The sequence below is a fragment of the Labrus bergylta genome, chromosome 5, assembly GCF_963930695.1.
Source record: "Labrus bergylta chromosome 5, fLabBer1.1, whole genome shotgun sequence".
In the NCBI taxonomy this organism is placed as follows: Eukaryota; Metazoa; Chordata; class Actinopteri; order Labriformes; family Labridae; genus Labrus; species Labrus bergylta.
In genome coordinates this window covers 6,605,751-6,624,118 of record NC_089199.1, presented here as the reverse complement: position 1 = coordinate 6,624,118, position 18,368 = coordinate 6,605,751, and the positions used below count along the sequence as shown (strand labels likewise).

Genomic DNA, 18,368 nt, shown 5'->3' with positions numbered 1-18,368 from the left:
TGAAATATATTTTTTAATGCCATTTACTTTCCCCAATCGTTAAAAAAATATATATATGTCACACGTTCTGCCTCAACTCTGATGTTTTAAAAATGTCTGGATTGATATCAAAGCTGGCTGAGCCTCAGGCTTCAGTAATAACAAACTACACAATAAAACTTGAGCACAACAAACATTAATTTTCATCATTTTAATTACAGAATACTAAAAATAACATTACATAAAATGTCTTTTTAAAAGAAACCATTGAATATTACAAAGGTTGTAAATTTTGTAAAGTTAGGATATAAAATCTTTGAACAGTGGTGCATAATTGAAAAGAAAAATAATTTTCATAAAATGTATATATTAACTGTTCTACTACATAAAAAATGAGATGGACACAAATCGCAGACAGACGAGATGAGTGGACACCGCCATTACCGCAGTGAGCTCTCCTTTCGAAGGAAGAAAGACTTGAGATGCACAGCACACGCCACAACCAGCTTAAGTTCTCAAGTCCGGTTTATGTTTTTAAAAAAAAAGAAGAAAAAAAAAAGATGAGGGGGGTGTCTGAGGGGTTACCATTTACAACAGAGGAAAACCAACAAGCTCGAGAGACTACAAACAGTGACTTGGATGCTGCTCCCAATATTCACACATCTCGACTAAACTGGCCTTGGTTCCATAAACACACACTGTTTTTCCACAGGTTTAAGCTGTACAAAGAGTTTTGAGAAACCTCATACTTAAAAATCATTCCACCAAGACAGGGAAACAACGATCAGCCGTCTTTCAGTGTCGTTACACAGCCATTCCTATATCCTACTGTACAACTGGTCAGTCAGATCCACTGAAAGCTACCATGGTCACATAATTCAACATCAGGAGGTCAATCCTTAAGGAATTAGAAGAGACTATACACAAGAGGAGGGGGGGGGGGGGGCATGCATAATCCATCAGTGTGCTTGCTTTCTTCCTCTTCTTTCTCAGATTCACCCTGTCACTTCATCATGAGCCCTTGTTAAGGTGTTTTACTTGACGCCACAGAATCAAAAAGGAATCACCCATCGAGGACAGTCAGAGCCAGTTTGGACCGCGAATGTCCCTCCACACGTACGACACACTGGCCAGTCACGTCCGCACAGAGGTATTTCATTAGTCTCCTGCTGCTTGGGAGACGCGTTGTCACATTTTTGGTAAACAGACCCAGGAGGGGAGGGGGATTAACAGTTTATTATGGTGTTCTTTTAAAAATGTCCATGATATGGTTTGAATTAAGAGTTACGCTGAGTGGCAGAATCACGGTTTCTTCTGTGCAGTAGTAGTGGTTTTATTGGCCCATGAAGACCGGGTGGAGAAACGCAGAGATTAAGAGTGAGAGGGGAAACAGACGATAAACCGGAGGACATCTCAGAAGACAACAAGAGGCATTTAAGGAGGAGAATGAGGCGACAGACACCAGCAGAGCTACTTGGTTTGGCTGGTGCGTCGCTCAGACAGCTGGAGTTTTTTGTCACCAGGGAAACAGGAGCTGCTGCTGCTTATCATGTGAGCTAATAATGCTGTCTAGGTTCAGATGAGTCCCCCTGAGTTAGTGCACACGTCAGAGTCAGGCAGGCGGAGCCCAGTTGTTCGTTAAGAAATCCACAAAAAGAAGTATTAAGAAAAAAAATCAATTTTATAATCAAGCTTACAATTAGCTTTGGAGAAAGAGAGAAAAAGAGCCCGTCGTAGTTTTTACAAGTCTGTGATTAGGGAAGGGCAGAGCTGATGTTAGTGTGAAGGAGGAAGATGGGGAAACAGTTCAGGCGTAAATACTGCCGATAACTTCTGAGTCCTGCTCATTTCTGAAAACTGACAAGTTCTGCATTTTCTGTTGTGAATGTGCGCTTTGTAGTGCCCAACCAGAGACTGGGTTGTGTTGTTCTGAGCATGCTCATCCTTTAAAATTGGAGTCTGAACATCTGACATTATTCTTGAGAGGTGATTGGTTCAGGTCTGCCCAGCAGGTGAGTGGTCGGGGGGGGGCGGGATCTGGTCGGGTGCTGGTGTTGCAGGTTTTCGCTGACTGTGTCAGTGAGACAGACAGACAGGTAGACAGGCAGGTGGGTTGTAACGGGACTCAGGGAGCTGGGACTAAATCAAGGGAGCTGTGTCCATCAGGCCTTTGTTGGGGTCCAGGCTGGCAAAGAAGCGGACGTCTCGATCTTTGTCAGACTGCAGAGCCATCACAGTCTCTTCCAGCTCGTCTGAGTAGGCACAGCCCGGCTCTTTGAAGTATGCTGTTAACCAAACAAAAGACTTGGTTAGCTAGAAAGAAACACTCGTAAAACAGTAAAGCATTCAGGATTAGTTTGCTTATTGAAAACTGAACCCATGACGAGACCAAAAACACCAAATAAACACCATCATTAAATAAACATAAGCGGTAGACTGTGGGTTGTTTGTTTCTATATCTTGCTACTGCGAAAACATCAAAGACAAAACATATTCTAACAAATGCCCAGTTTACCTTTGTTTGAGAAACATTTGCTTGAATCAACAATGTTCTGAGGTTTGAGAAAACTACTAAAAAAAAAATGGAATATACATGATCGCTTTACAGACAAAGAATCCACTGGCTAAGGGAAGAGAAAACTTATTAAGGCACTCTGAAACATTTTTGTTATTTAAAGAATTATAATGATCACACTTAGTGCAAGTTATTTTATGAGGTCAATTCGAACCCATGGCCGCTTTGATGAGGACTATAGCCTATAGTAAATTGAAAGAATCGATCACATAAATCATTTAATCTTGTGTGCGAATACCTTTCTCCATGACACTCTGTCGTAGAGCCTTGGCCACCAGTACCCTGACATTGGCTACTGGGTCTGAGGAAAGGCTGAGCAGACTGGGCAAGAGGTGCTGGCTGAACTGCTCCATGGGCATACAGTCCTCCTCCACTATGGCCTGCAGACAATACAAGGAAAACATTAAAACGCAGAGTCACACAGCTGGCATGTTTAACACAGAGGGGAGGATGTACCTCCGTCACAAGAGCCAGCCCACAGATCTGATCAAAATCATCCAAACAGAATGAACGGACGACAAACAGGCTCATGAACAAAAAGTGAACTCCTGTAGTATTACTATATCCACATAAGTGGAGTCAAATGAAGGATAAAAATGTGAGTTACATGACAATTACATACCAAAACAACCGGGTTGCGTTTCCAATTAGAAATAATAGCATGTTAGAATAAATTATTGTTCACAAAAAGAATCTTTGCTTACAACCATTTTAATGTAGAATCTTAAACATAAAAGTGTCTTTAGTAAGAACATCAAAGGAAACCGTCACAAATGTTCAAAGACTCATGAATAGATTGAAAATCATTGTCCTCTTACACATGTTTCAATCCTGTTTGCACAAAATCACTGGACACATCAGACAGGAGATCAAACAGATACAGAGCTTTCTATGGAGCTGAACTGCAGGTAAAGAGACGAGTGATGGGAGAGAATCGTTACAGACCTGACAGATGAAGGCAAAGGCCTGCCGCCCCACCCACTTGGGACAGTGGCAGAACCTGACGGTGAGTTCATTGATAAAGTTCAGGCCCAGCTCATCGGCCCCACATGCATACAGCTTCTGGAGGATCTCTACAACCTGTGAACACAAGAGGTGATGTATTACGTAATTGTAAGCTTCATTTATTTAACAAGTATTAAATGCAGAATTTCAAGCACAAACTGTTCTAACTTGCAGAATATGAGCAGATTGTCGGATTGATGGTGAGGTATTTTCAACAGCCCCTTTAAAGATTGCTACATATATAAAGCTATTTAGATAAAAAGTTGTTAGCTGTCATTTGCATTTAAAGAAACAGTCATCCTCTAAATTACGCAGCAAAAGAATTATGTCAAAACATCTGTCCATTAGCAGTCTATGTCATAGGAAGCTACAAACATGATTATCATTAAGAAAAGAAACAACCAATCTGACTCTGTTTTAAGGTAAGAGAATCTAATACAACGTTATTTCCCTTTTGTTTACCACAATATCAAAGTTAAGGGGTGCAACTTCTTGTGGTCTTGCAGTAGAACATAAAGGGGAGGTATTAAAAAAAAAGTAAAACTCTTCCTAAAACAAATTACTCTGCACCCTCTGGTGATTACTTTTTCTTGTAACATACAATAAGATGATTAAATCAGTCAGGGCATTACTGTATCACTCAGACACATCATCCGTCAGTGTGTCCTAAACATCTGTCACAATTTGCCAGCTCTTTCCCTCCAAAAAAACAAGACAACAAGTGTTCACTCACCAGTTTGTAGGAGATCCACCTGACCTCTGACACTTTGTCGGAGCATAGTGTGAGTGCTATCTGTCTGAGGTAGTCATACACGTCGTAGTGGCTGTACAACTCTATGATCAAGATCAACTGCCTGCAGAGAGAGGAAGTGAGAGAACACTTTTGTCAAACGGGATTAATATTATCAATTTAGGAAATCAACTATTTACAATACTTAAAAGGCACTCTCACTCGTGTCAATAAGATAAGATAAGAGAGCCTGTATAATATTCTGATGAGTAAAGGGAAAGGAGACATACTCTGCCAGCTCATATCTGAATCTCCAGTTGCGACTGTTGTCCGTCACCATGAACTCCTGCAGCTGATACAGATACTCTCTCCTCTTATCTGCATGAAGCAGCTGAAACAAGAAATAACACACAAATAAGTTCTGATATCTTTTACCTCTAAAGCTACCGACCCTACTGTTTTCTCTCTGTTTGAAACTGTAATTTTTACAGTAACCAAAACAGCTACGTCATCCTTTACAGTATTGGTGACACATCTTGAACTAAAACTAAATAAAAAAACTGTCATATCTCACCTTGAGGAAGTCGTAGAGGTGTTTGAGCACCCCAATGCGGACCTCATCCAGGTCTTTAAGGAAACCGTTGAAGATGGGCACCAGATCAGCTGCTGTCAGCTGGTCTCCCAGGATCACTGCCAGCTCATGGATAGAGAAAGCCAGCGTACGTCGCACTTTCCACTGAGAGTGAGATAGAAGGGGGGGGAGAGAAACCCAAAAAGGGTTACATTATCAGCCTTGATCCAACAGGAGTCCTGGTAAGAAAAAGTATTTTTAAGAGTTCCTAATATAGGAACTCTATTTCGTGATGTACTTTAAGGCTGCTACTTACACATATTTTCATTGTTATTTAATCTGTGATATTTGTTTTATGAATCAATAAGTTGTTGTTCTATAAAATATCCAAAAAAGTGGAGAAAAAAAACTTGATAAGCATTTCCTAAAGCTGAAGACAGCTCCCTCAGATATCCTTTATTTTCAACCAGACAAAAATGTAAAACAGAAAAGGTGTAAAAGCAAACAAATGAGAAACTGGAATGGAGGAATGTTAACCCTTAGAGAAAGTGTAAACAGATAAATCTATTATCAACATTGTTGGTATTTTGTATAGTAGACTACATTAGAGCTTCAAAGATGATTTGAATTGGTAATCATACTAAATGATAATGCAATGCATGAGACATTTTTTTTTTTAAAAAGGTAACAAACATGCTGTGGCATTAATCTGAGCCCCTCCCGTGACCGGTCTGAACCTGCAGCAGAACAGTGAAGCGTTGTCATGCTAACAGTGATCGTCAGTGCTGTGAAGTAATGAGCAGCAGTGTGACTGAGAGCTGTCACACGCCCTCTGCTGCAACGTTTCCTCTCACACATTTTCCTCGTAATCACAAATCCTCAAGTAACTCATTTACACAACTAGTGTTACTCAAGTCAAACAAAAGCACACAACTAAGAAAATTGCGCACAATGTTGAGGATATGTTTCTAAATAAGGTGGCTGAAAGAAACTCTGGTAGCAGCTTTAAACATTCACTTCTCGACCTCGTTTAAAAAACAACAACAATCTAGAACTGAGTCCCGTGATTTCAAACAGTGATGAGCATACAGGTATCAAACCTACACAAAGAATCTCACCAAATCAAATTATACTCACTTACAGAAATGCTGATCTACCAGAATGAACATTTAAAACGCTGCAAGAGCAACGACTAGTTAAGCTGATGAATCTACAGAAGATTTACAGACAACGTCTAAGTTGGAAGCAGAGAATCATTTCCAACACAAGACTGCTTCACCACGTGTAAACATTTAGAAATTTGGTCAGTTTTGCACATCACTAGCACCCAGTATGTAAAGTTAACATGCATGTACTTCTGTAAAGAATTAAATTGACAATTTCTTAAATTATATTATATATATATATATATATATATAAAATGCACTGGATGTTTTTTCAGTGATTAAATCTCTGCGACCACAGCTGTTCATAGTTTGTGTTTTCTGCACTGATTTCCAACAAATTTAAATCATTATTCCCATAGCTCAAAAATCCAAACAGTTGAGCCTGAAGCTAAATTATATTAAACAGAGCTTTACATCAAAGTCACATCAAAGTGTGGCTTCAATATCTGCATAAATCACAATACTAGAGCTCGTCTCATGGAGTTAAACAGCAAATCCCCCATGACCCTCTAAAATTGAATTTCTCTGCCTACCTGCACATCAGTAGCGAGCGTTTCATAGGTGTCTTTGAGGCAGTGCCAGTTCTGTCGTCCCAGAGTGAGCGCGACCCCCGGCAGGCTGAAGGCACAGTGTTTGGCAATCTCTGTATCCACTGTCTGAGCCCGGGCTGGGTCGGTCATGGAGAGGTACTGATCCAAAAGCTGCTGCGGGATGACATTCTGCAAACGGAGAGAGATTAAAAAGATTGATGATCAAAGAGGAGAGAGGATGCATAGGGAGCAGGTATTCAATAATCCATGTATGTGCTTATCTATGCTAACTGTGAGGTTTTGATCAATATTTGCAGGATGATTGATACAAGTTGCTGACCGACCTGGATCTTAGGCTTTTCCTCATACACTGGGCTGTGTGCAGAGTCTTCTTTTCCTTCCTCCTCCACACTCTCAATTAGTTCAGACTCCTTGGAAGAAAAAAAAAACCCACCCACACCATTAGGAAACAAGAAGGCGCACTGCAAATTTAAGATACATTTAACATTCAGGGAGCTAATTTTTCTCCTTTAGCAAAGGTCACAAGGTCATTAATCAATGGGTTGAGTTAGCGGCAGCCTTTAACTATCATTGGATCTACAGAGATGTGAAGGATACGACTGGTCTTCTGTTTTCTTCAAAAATATTCTACTGTCAAAGACTGATGAGATGCACAAATCAGGATTGAGGACTTAAATCCAGTCTTCTGACAGGTGTGGAGTTAATTGCTTCATTCTCCAGTAAAATGCTGGATAAATATGATCACGAAACACCCCCTCAAGTCTGAAGACAACAGCCGGGCTGTTACTGTTAAAATTAAATTGATCTTATAACTAAGAAGGCATGTTTTTTATAAACGTTATCTTTTACTAATGTTGACATCATCATGAATATGTCTGAATACTAAAAATGATTCTTTGAAGCAGGACACAGCTGACCATGTCATGAAATATCTGACGAGTGGTGGTGCAACCATTGAGAGATATGTTGAGTTACAAATAAAACGATCTGTATCTACAGCAAATCTGCATGCTGCACCAAAATAGTCTCTTACTGGAACAGGTGAGTCAGATGGCGACTCTTCCTGGTCCTCCTGGTCCTCCTGGTCCTCCAGCGGCTCAGTCTGTGTCTCCTCATCTCCTTGCTCCTGGACAGGGCTCGACTCTGATGATGGAGAGGTTTCCATTGTTTGCTCCTCTTCTGTGGGACTCTCTTCACTCTCTGACTGAACCTCCACAGATTTGCTCTCCACAGAGGGGCTGTCAGAGTCACTCTCACTCTGCTGTTCTGGCTGCGGTTCAGTCTGGTCCGTGGGGTCCATGGGGTCTGTCGGGCTGTCGTCTGTGGGGCTGTCGAGCTGGGCTGCCTTCAGAGCTGCTGACAACACCTGGACTTGAGCTGAAGGTAAATACACCAAAAAAAATGAATCTAATGTAGACAATACATTGGCAAAATTGTACAAACACTACACTCTTAAACCAACCTTGCACATCAGGGTCATCCATGTGAGGCTGCAAACAGTCTAAGACCTTCTGGATCTGGTCACTTGTAGCTTGGCTGGGGCTGGGCTTGGTATCAGGACAGTTGCCCTCATGTTTCTCCTCCTCTTTCTCCTCCTGCTTTTCCTCATTCTCTGTCTCTTCCACTGATGTTTGACTACTAAGCATTTCAAGTTCCCCGCTGATGTCTGGTAAGGGCGATCTCCAATAATGGAAAGAGTTAAAGTTCTCGTCTGTCTGCTCTGTGTCTTTTGTGTTCCTAGCGTTGTTTGTAGTTTTTGAGCTGGCGTTGCTGTTTGAGATCGTGCGGGCGAAGCTGCTGTGCATCTCTCTGGGAACTGAAGCGTGGTTGTCGTCATAGTTGTGCATATCATCGGCTGTCGACACGTGCTCTGGGGAAGGTGTGGCGCGGCCGTCTTGATTGGGAGGCGTGTGAGTGATGGTTCTTCCCGTGTGGCAGCCACTATAGTCGGAGCAGTTGAGAGAGTTTAGGGAGCAGTCGCTGAAATAAGAGTAACAAAATATATATCTTAAACACAACTTTGTCACCATTGATGAGAAACAGATTGGTCAACCAACTCAAATTGTAGCGTAGCAAGTAGAGTAAATTTAAACTCAACAAAGCACATCTAAATAGGTAACATGACTTTGGATTCATGAAATACATCAGTGCCATCATGCAGTCGTTTACATCCCTGATTTATAGATAAACCTTCCAACAAAAAGAAAAAACTGGTCCGACTTGATCACACCCAGGGAATACGGACCAGTGATGCAATAATTATCAGCATCTGTGCCAAGAAACGCTCATGATGGTTTTACTGCCAGAACATATAGAGTTTACTTTACTGAGTAACAATACAAGATAAACAACAACAAATAAAGAAATACAACCTGTACCAATACACAAAATGCTCAACGAAAAATAAGATTGCTGATGAAACCTACCTGTCTAATGTACACCTGGGGACCTCTAGTAGTGCTCCATCCTCTCTGAAGTGAAGGCCTGTGCTGGAGGGATTGGCAAAGGTAGAAATAAAGCGTCCCAGAGACTGAAAGGCAGCCTGTCGCACCTAAAAGTAGAGAACGGGGAAATATGTCAGTTCCATTATTATCACTACAGAGATTTTTTAAATCTACTGAGCAGGATCTTCATCTGTTCATGAGCAGTTTATCTGTATTGAGCAGCATTTCATACCTACTAATCTACAATAGAACACCGCCAACAACACTGCTGGTCTGTTTGTACGTTAGTTCCGCATGTACAGATAACATCAAACTTTCTCAACTGTGTGTGAAACCTCATGGACGTGATTAGAGGCCAAATGTACAACACATGGACCCACACTGAAAATAAACATTACACTCAAGTCTAGTGACTCTTTAAGGCCAGAACACCGACATCCTTAAAGCTTCAAGCCATACTGAAAATCACATTTGCATTCAAAGTAGTATATTTAATTGCCAATTAATAGGTGCATCAGTTAGTCAAATTCTCTTGTTTTCATCAGCACCCCACCACTTGTTTTGTGGGAAAAAAATGATTTCTATGAAATACTTTACAGTTTTTCAATAATTAGAATTAAGTTTTTGCGCCCTTATTTTTTTACATTTTATCTAGCAGTATGATAGTGTAAAAAAAAAAAAAAATTCTAATAAAAGTGAACACAAGAGATCAAAATCAGGAACAAGACAATGATGCAGTGGATTCTAAAATTAACTGTTCAGGAAGTTACACAAAAAAAAAAAAAATGTTGTTATGAAAGCTTATGAATTTCAAATTGTCCTAGATTTGGGTGTGTATTTGTGTGTGTGTTTGTCTTACCCAGCGAGACTGGTCACTGATGAGACTGATGAACAGTGGGGATAGTTTTGCACGTCGCACCTCTGGAGATGTGGAATTAGAGACCATCATGAAGCACTCAGCACACGCTTTCCTGATGCCCCACAGGCTGTCTGAGCACAGATCGAAGAACTTGGGCATCTAAAAACAATCAGAACAGAGTCTGAATAACTTAATATTGAACTTTATAACTTGAAAGCATTTGACAACAGCAGACGCATAAGGGTACAATTGTGGTGTACATGTTTCCATGTGATGTGAAGTGAGTTTAGGAACAAAAAAACACAGATAATTTGACACTCTAAGGCAACACTTCTCTGATCAGTACAAAACCTTCGTGTTACATAAAGTTGTAAACGGTAGTTGTATCACATCTGACCTGCTGACAGGTGTCTAAAAATAACTGTATAGATATGCTTATCTTCTAGCTGACAGTTTGGTTTACTTTTAGTTTCTTCACAGAATGTAAAACAAGACTGCATGAGTTAAAAACTCACTCACTACAAAAATTGTAGTATCAGATTTATTTCACATCTCAGAGTCTCTCACCAGTAGTTTTTCTGTGGCCTCCTGACCCACAATAGAACAGAATTCTCCAAAGTTAGCTGCACAGACCTGAAAGACACAAAACAAACATGAAAATCAACTCAACAAAGTGTACATGCCAAATAAATATCAATGATCGTTCCTTTAACCACCAGACATCAAGCAAAAAATATTACAGACGTGCATAGAGTCTTTTAAGGGCTATAAAAACACAAATAGGAAGAATACAGTATATATCAAAAGTTATTATGTTAACATATCATATCATAATGAAGACATTTCAAGTTACTAAATCTCCTCCAATCATTAAGTGTGAGTGTACAACTTTGTCTTTCATCTTAACTTTGGTCACTTAGCAACAAGAGCCACATGCATTCGCTATTTTGTGTAATGTCTTGAGGGCAGTTTGCATCTCTTCCACGTGGGATTTACATGACCTTGTGAATCTAATTTCCATATTTAAAAAAGAAAAGTCCTTAACAGTCTGGTATCTGGATTTTTAGCAGAAAAAGCTTCACTTAACTATTATTTTGAACCTCAAATTCATCATATTTCCATCTCTCGTTCTGTAGCTCTTTCTTAGGTAGCATTTCTTACACACACAGCCTTAAATATAATCATTTTTTATCAGTACAATAAACACTACTTCTATTATATTATATCATTAAAATGTGGTCAATAGATTGATACTCTGTATGAACATAATATGTTAATTTGGAGTCATGTTGTTCAATTTACCAAAAGCTGATTCTCTGATGACTCACTGAATGAAATGGGGATTTACATGTTTATCAAGACTGTTGCCCCGGGCAACAATAGCAAAAAACAAATGAACTGCAAAGTTCAGTCTTTAAGAAAAATATGACTACACAAAAGCAGAACAAAGTCACAGAATTTTATATATATATATATATATATATATTCCTGAGAATAAACATTCCTCAAAGAAACCAACAGCGTAGTAAGTGATGTGCAAAACAGAGTTAAGGCTGCTCACAGTGTTATTGCATTTATCCTGATGACAACCAGTTAAACCCTAGGTCAAATAAATGTTTGCGACTGCAGCCTGAAACAGATTATCTCATCGGTTGTAAAGTAATTTTAGACTTTATGAAGTTCCTTGACCTTTAGAGGAAGTGAAAATGGTTTTAGAGTGTTACCTTGCGGACTTGAAAGAGTCTGACGTCGCTGCACAGGTCGCAGAAGCGTGGCAGCAATAGATGCTCCACTGTGTCTTTGCTCAACATGGTGACAACTTTACACATGATCTGCCAGAGAAAACACGGAGAGAATAATGAGGAGGTTTGTGTGTAAAGAGACTGAACCACATTTACAGTAGCATACAAATCATAACCACAGTCACCACTGAGCTGTTAAAACTGACAGTTCAGTAACACATGATATAGTTCAGTTTATATGATATAAAAAACACAATCTCTGCTGGCATCAGTCATACTCCATCCAAACAAATACAGTAACCAATCACAGTAAAGTTATTAAAGAAAGACACTGGGCCTGTAGTTGTCTTTTGCGTTAAATTCAATCAAAGCCTTTCACCCTGTTGATGAGTAACGAATCAGTTTTATTAAATGTCTCTTAAATCTTACCGCAACTGCCTCGATTTTGTAGTCATCGTCACTGCTGGGTTCTGTGAGTTCAAGCAGAACTGGACAAACTTTAGTCTCCATATCAGCTTTAGATATCAGACCCTGCTCCAACAGAACGAGCAGCGCTGCCTGACTGGTTTTTCGCACCTGGAAGGATAGAAAGATAGAAAGATAGAAAGATAGAAAAAAAACAGTTTGAACTCTTATCGCAAGTTCCTTTTTCCTCTGAGAAAGAAACGGGCAGAAGAACCAATCAAAAGAAAGAACTGCTTAGAGATCCATCTAAAAGATCTGCTAGAAAGGTAATAGACTAATCCTACCTGGTTATTAGGATCAGTGAGATATCGGACTACAATGGGAACCAAGTATCTTGAGAAAGCAGCAGGGAAGTTGGGCCGACTCTCATGTAAGAACATGGCGATGTTGGGGACCTGCTCCATCAGTTCAGCTCGTACTGTGGGCTCTGTGTGAACACATTGAAGGTTGACTTTCAAACATAAAAAGTGTTCATTACAGGGCAACAAGTGTTATGTTCACGTACTGTGTTAAAAGTTCAATAGTGTTTCAGAAATAAAGACAAATTAAAAGGAATAAAGGCTCAAACGTATCCAGAGACATGACAACTAAATAAATAAAAAGGAAAATACATCTACCTCCATCTTCTGACATTCTGGCAACTGTCTCCATGACACTGATAAAGTCATTTTCATTGTCACTGAACTCTCGAAGCACATCAAGCAGGCCGCGAGCCACGATCTGCCTAGAAAGCAACAAAAGCGTCAAGTTAGTGGAGTGCTTGCCAATACCTAGGAGTGCTGAGGGCGGAGACACACACACACACACACACACACACACACACACACACACACAACATAACACACAGCACAGAGAGAGCTGTCAAGTAAATTATAAACACACACAGGCTTAGAAATGACAGGAGGGTTGAACCCTGCACAGCTGAGCATGAAAAGCATTAAGACAAGAGCTAAACATGTTTCTGTGAGGACAACAGAGCAGTATTAGAGAAGCTATCTGCCTCGCTTTCACTACACAGAAAGTAGCGCATCATAATTCTCCCAAAAAAAAAAAAAAAAAAAAAAATGTAAATGTTTCTCAAGTTGGAAAAACTGAAAAATACAACTAGCATTGTCAAACAAATGCCATGTTCAGACAGACACCATCCGCCCCTGGCTCAAGTCTTTGGCATTCCTGCACTATAGAGTTAAAGCAGGTATGTGATAAGTAAATACACAGGAATGCAGATGTTATCCAGAGGACTATAAAAACTCATCGCGATGACTTGAGATGGAACAATGTGTTGATTTAACATTCAAATATTTCCATAAAGAGTTTATGATACAATTAATGCATTATACAGTAGCATTTAAAAAAAAATATTAAAAATGTATCATGGAGTAACTTAAGGCTCATTCAGCCATTTACTTTGCAATCAGGCAACACAATGTGCACAATCTAACAACGAAACTGTCTTTTCAAAGGGAAAATAATAACTTCAATGTTTACACAGTATAGAACATGGAACTTAAATTAGCGCCAAACATTATTCAAAAAATTATTTTTAAATTTAAAGAGCATTTAAAAAATCTGGTCCAATCTTTATTATCACTTTCTACAAGAAGTGACACCTCAATCATTTCACAGATGTTTCTTAGAAACAGAGTTCCACTTGGTTGCAGATGTTTCCTTCATGTTCAAACCACTGGGGACAGAAACATGCTTGCAACACAAGTCATGAACATGAAGACACATCAACCCAACTGCAGGTCAAGTTCAAAATCACACCCAAGTTTTTTTTTTTTTTTTTTTAATTACTTTGTAGTTTTCCAAAGTTTACTTTCACATGCAATGCAAAAATACTAAAGAAGTCATCCTTTTTAAAGACAGATTAAAACATAGTACTTTTTTAAATTTAATCACACACTGAACAAAAATTTACATAAAGGGTGAGATAAGCTTGGTTACTGTAAATGGAAGGCCATTTAGAAAAAAGGATGAATTTTCATTTCCAAAATGATATTGTGGAAACAGCCATGGTCAAAAAAGAAACATAATTGAATAAAGGCACGAGTGTGGCAATTGGTAAGTGTATGGCTTTAGTCCAAAAAGCTTTCTTGAAATACCTTAACTTTAAAAAGTGCAGATACAGAGGTCATTGATTTTAATTTAATGTATCCATTAACGTAAGCTACGAACAGCAGGAGCAGCAGTACACAAGTGTAACTAAAATAAATTGCTTGTCCATGTTGTGTTAAATTACTCCAATCAGTGAGGACAGCAACTTATTGATGTCTGTCTGTCTGTCTGCTACCAAAGCATACAGCCCATTTAGACTGTATATTACACATTGATTCGGTTCTTACAGTTAAGTACCTAGGACACTTTTAAAGCCTAGCTCAAACTGTAGGAGTTTTAAAACACTTTTGAATTTGGGCATTATCACACACGACATAAGGAGAATATAATAAGGAGTATAAGGAGAATCGTCACAAATATTCTTCTCCATAATCTCAAACATGCTCACACTACAAGATATGAAAATCTTGGCACATCACAGACTACTGGATTTTATTAAGATTATCATGCCCAGCCGAGGAACCATCACCTTCCACGACCTCATGTTAACCAAATAAACGGCAGTTAAATTTGCGATTCTAATGCTTTGTTCAGAGAGGAAAAACATGTAAAAAAACAAAGATGTTTTGGGTGATAATATGTCTGGGGAGACATGCACCACATGGATTGTAAATTACTCAGTGAGAGCTTGAGGTAAGATTGTAACCTACATATGCATTACAGTTGTCTGGTGCACCTGTGCGGGTTGCGTCCTGTTGCCACTACTGTCCACTTATTACCGTCCTCCTTTGTCTCTTGCGGTTATTGTAGTCACACACGACTTCTGCTCGACCCCTTCATGATATAATCATCAAGATTTTGAATTCTAAATATCAAACATGTTTGAAATAAAGCGGGGCGTCCCCGACGATCTCCGAACAGATCAGGGACGTTAAGATCGGTTCTTTAAAACACTCACACTACAAGATAATCTGAGCAGAAAATCGGTTCCACCTGCCTTGAGTCAGGAACAACCCTGCGATTCTCAGGAAGGAATTGGACATCAAATCGGCCCAATTATCCTGCAGTCTGAGCCAGGCTTTACTGTACTTCTGTTTTGTTTTTATGTTTGATTTTCTGCATGCACAAGGAAAATTTCTATTGTTGAACAAATTGTTTTAACCTCATCTAGAGTCAAAGCCTGAACACATCATTCTTGAATGTGACTAAACAACATGTCTTCTCTATTTACTGTAATTGTCTGATTGGACGTTCACCATTTTGTCTGATTTTGCACAATGTTGACTCAACAGCACACCACAGGGCTCCCCTTACCTGTTGAAGACATTCTCACTAAAGGCATATTTTTCTAGCCTCCCGAGAGGAGTAAGGTTGTCCTGTCCCGCATCGAGGAAGGCTGTGATGCGGATGCCGTCGCACTCTGAACCATAGTCATCGAACCCAACTGGAGGAATGGAGAAGAGATCAATTTATAGGCACACAAACTGGAAACATGTCTGAAGCACACAGCTAGCTGCCAGTCTACAAAAACAAAACATTTGAATGAGGACTGACAAGATAAATTACAGTAATCAAAGCACCATGTTGAATTTACTGAGTCAGACTAAATGTGTGAATAAAGCACAAAGTCTTGTGTCTAATGGTTTATTCCATTTAATTTTCCAGCCATAAATACACACTGGCTTTGCAGTTGGATCTAAACGCTGTTTCATCACCCTAGCTAATGCAGACAACAGGGACTGTTGGTCTATATAAATGCTAATAATAGCATAGTGTAAAACCCTGAAATACTGTTGACAGGTATGAATTTCACACGGGTGCATGGGGCTGCCAAGAAAGATGACACCTCAACAAGTCTAGTAAACACCAACAGTCCCACATATTTGCTCAGAATTAAACTGTCAATCCATATATTGTTTGTTTTTTTTCATAATAAAGAAAAACAAGTGTACTCACAGTCATCTAAATCATCATGGCCATCTTCAAAGTATAAAGATAGACCTGCAAGGATAAGGCGATTAGAGGGGGAATCCATTGCGAACAACATGTCATCAACATACCATTTATCTATATAGGACCACTCCCCCTTCAAAATGAAAGGAGAACTGGGTTGGCAGGTTTACAGGCTGACAATTACTGAGAAGGAACAAAGTCTGCTTTAATCAGACAATAAGTCAGTGTGCTGCTGAAACGCTGAGCATTCACATGACGTCACAAGTGTAGTGATACAAAAAAGAAGAAATCAAAATAAGACAGGAAAGATAAATGTGATATCCTTTCATTGATTTGAAGCTACTATGTATCTTAGTTCATTTCTTAAATACATGTCGAACATTTACAAAACGTATCTAGTAAAGGTGCTTGTTCCAACAGAATGCCACAGGTTATTTTGATGTACGAACAAACATCTTTTATTGCCTTCATATGGGTATTCGCCTGAGGTACAGATGCTTGTGGCCGAAGAATTGCTTGTTAAACAGCAGGAAGCTTTCATTTCTGTGTGAGTATGTTACTTTTGCAAATCTATGCATATTCTCAATGCTTTATTTGCAGTCATAAGACACTGAAACGACCACCTGACTATGTTCTCTGGGGTGTACATTCTTTCAAATGTTATATTTACATCCACTTTAGTCTCGATATCCTTAAAAGTTGCCGATAATATTTGGGATATTGTTTATTTTGATGCTCATAATGTAAACTGGGATCTTTTTCTATAGTAGCATATCTCTTATATGCATTCGTTTGGCAGCAATGACGCTTCAATTTCTCTGAATGAGATAAAATTAATCAATTAATTTCACCTAATCTAAATTCACCATGTCACAAATAGGAAGACAAGGCCATGGCGTTGGTTTGTTTAAAAGGAAATGCTAAATTACAATACCTTTCAAACGAGGTACTAACATTTCTATTCTCCTGGAGTTATTTAAGCATGAGGCTTGGCAAATCCCTGTTTATGTTTTCAATATAATGCAGTCTTATTTCATGTCTGAACTGTCTCCCACACATACAATACAATCCAAACAACGATCACATATATAATGTACATCTAAGATGGAGCTTTAAGATAGTTTCCAGTAACTTTAGGCATAAAAAGCCTTAAGAAATACATAATGCTCTAACATCAGCTTCTATTTTGGTTGATTGGTGTGTTCAGCTTTGCCTCCCTTGTATCGCACAGTCCAATGAGAGGAACACACACTTGACGTTCAGAGAGTTTCATACCAACACGACAAGAAAACTCTACTAAGCAAACGTGTTTTGTTTCTTTAAAAAAAAAAAAAACACTTAGTCCTGTCAACAGCACTGTGTAGGGTGGTCAAAAGAAGATCCTAGAAAAGAGATCCCAGAAGAAGCAGCATGTGGTGGGACGGCTATAAGCCAGTGTTTACAGCTGGACCAGCAAGGGAATGTGCACGAAATGTGGAAAAACAACTGCTGCCTTGAAACGACACATTACATGTTTTATTACAAGTAGATTAAACGTAACTGCAGCTGGTTGAACAAGACCCCCACAAAACCACATGCTGGCAAAGAAACAACACCTCCCCTTTGTTATGGTATAAAAGGAGGATTTGGTCAGCTTACGGCTGAAAATGACTTTAGCAACATGGCTAACGTTAGCTAGGTCATCTCGCTAGCCTTTGCTATGGCAACAGCTCGATAATTATCGCTTCTGGAGGAATACTACGACACCCAATGTCTGCAGCAGACAGCAGCTGAAGAATCACCTGCTCACCGTGAATATTCAACCACTTAAATGAAGCCCTGGAGTCACACATTGTCGATAACCCAAGAGACGCTTTTCGTGAGCTAGCTGGCTAGTAGTGCTAAGTTTGCTAACACGGCTCGTCCAGCCCTTTTCGCTTGACTTAGCTCGACTTAGCTTAGCATCGCCTGAGACCGCCGACAATGTAGTAAAAGCAAGGAGCCGCTTATTTAAGTAGAAGCGCATTAAAACAAAAAACCCCCTGCTTAATAGGTGCCAACACGACGTGAAAAGGAGGAAGAAAATAAGTGTTTAAAAAAAAAAAAAGTGCCATTACCTGCCATCTTGAGTCTCGGCTCGGCTCTGCGGGGCTGCCCGTCCCGTGTGGGCTGTCACCACCGCACAGCTGTCACTCAAACAAGGCAGGAGAACTACTTCCTGAAAAAGTACTTCCTGATGCTGTTGTAAGACCCGGTTGATTATAAAAGTTAAAACAACGACGGTGTCACTT

The 18,368-nt window shown here is 39.5% G+C and overlaps 1 protein-coding gene across 2 annotated transcripts; it reads right to left on the bottom strand.

The window, feature by feature from the left end:
• Positions 1-175: 175 nt before the first annotated feature.
• ppp4r1l (protein phosphatase 4, regulatory subunit 1-like) lies at positions 176-18,358 on the bottom strand. Of its 2 annotated transcripts, none has more exons than XM_020629396.3 (20): positions 18,195-18,358; positions 16,102-16,146; positions 15,460-15,589; positions 12,705-12,811; positions 12,372-12,514; positions 12,052-12,198; positions 11,605-11,712; positions 10,448-10,513; positions 9,881-10,039; positions 9,004-9,128; positions 8,040-8,557; positions 7,611-7,954; positions 6,901-6,987; positions 6,560-6,745; positions 4,864-5,025; positions 4,580-4,680; positions 4,293-4,413; positions 3,500-3,634; positions 2,793-2,934; positions 176-2,264 (listed from the first exon to the last, which is right to left on the bottom strand). In XM_020629396.3, exons 1-20 carry the CDS (start codon positions 18,199-18,201, stop codon positions 2,119-2,121), a joined length of 2,979 nt encoding a protein of 992 aa, XP_020485052.2. In that variant the 5' UTR covers positions 18,202-18,358; the 3' UTR covers positions 176-2,118. The 2 variants fall into 2 exon arrangements, with proteins under 2 accessions (XP_020485052.2, XP_029132365.2); XM_029276532.2 differs by having other exon boundaries at positions 8,040-8,518.
• Positions 18,359-18,368: the final 10 nt, after the last annotated feature.

Bases quoted from the DNA above. Each gene is read 5' to 3' on its own strand.
- ppp4r1l (XM_020629396.3), bottom strand. The intron at 15,590-16,101 runs GTGAGTACACTT...CCATTCCTCCAG, and splicing joins CCATGATGATTTAGATGACT to TTGGGTTCGATGACTATGGT. The intron at 12,199-12,371 runs GTAGGATTAGTC...CTATCCTTCCAG, and splicing joins TCACTGATCCTAATAACCAG to GTGCGAAAAACCAGTCAGGC.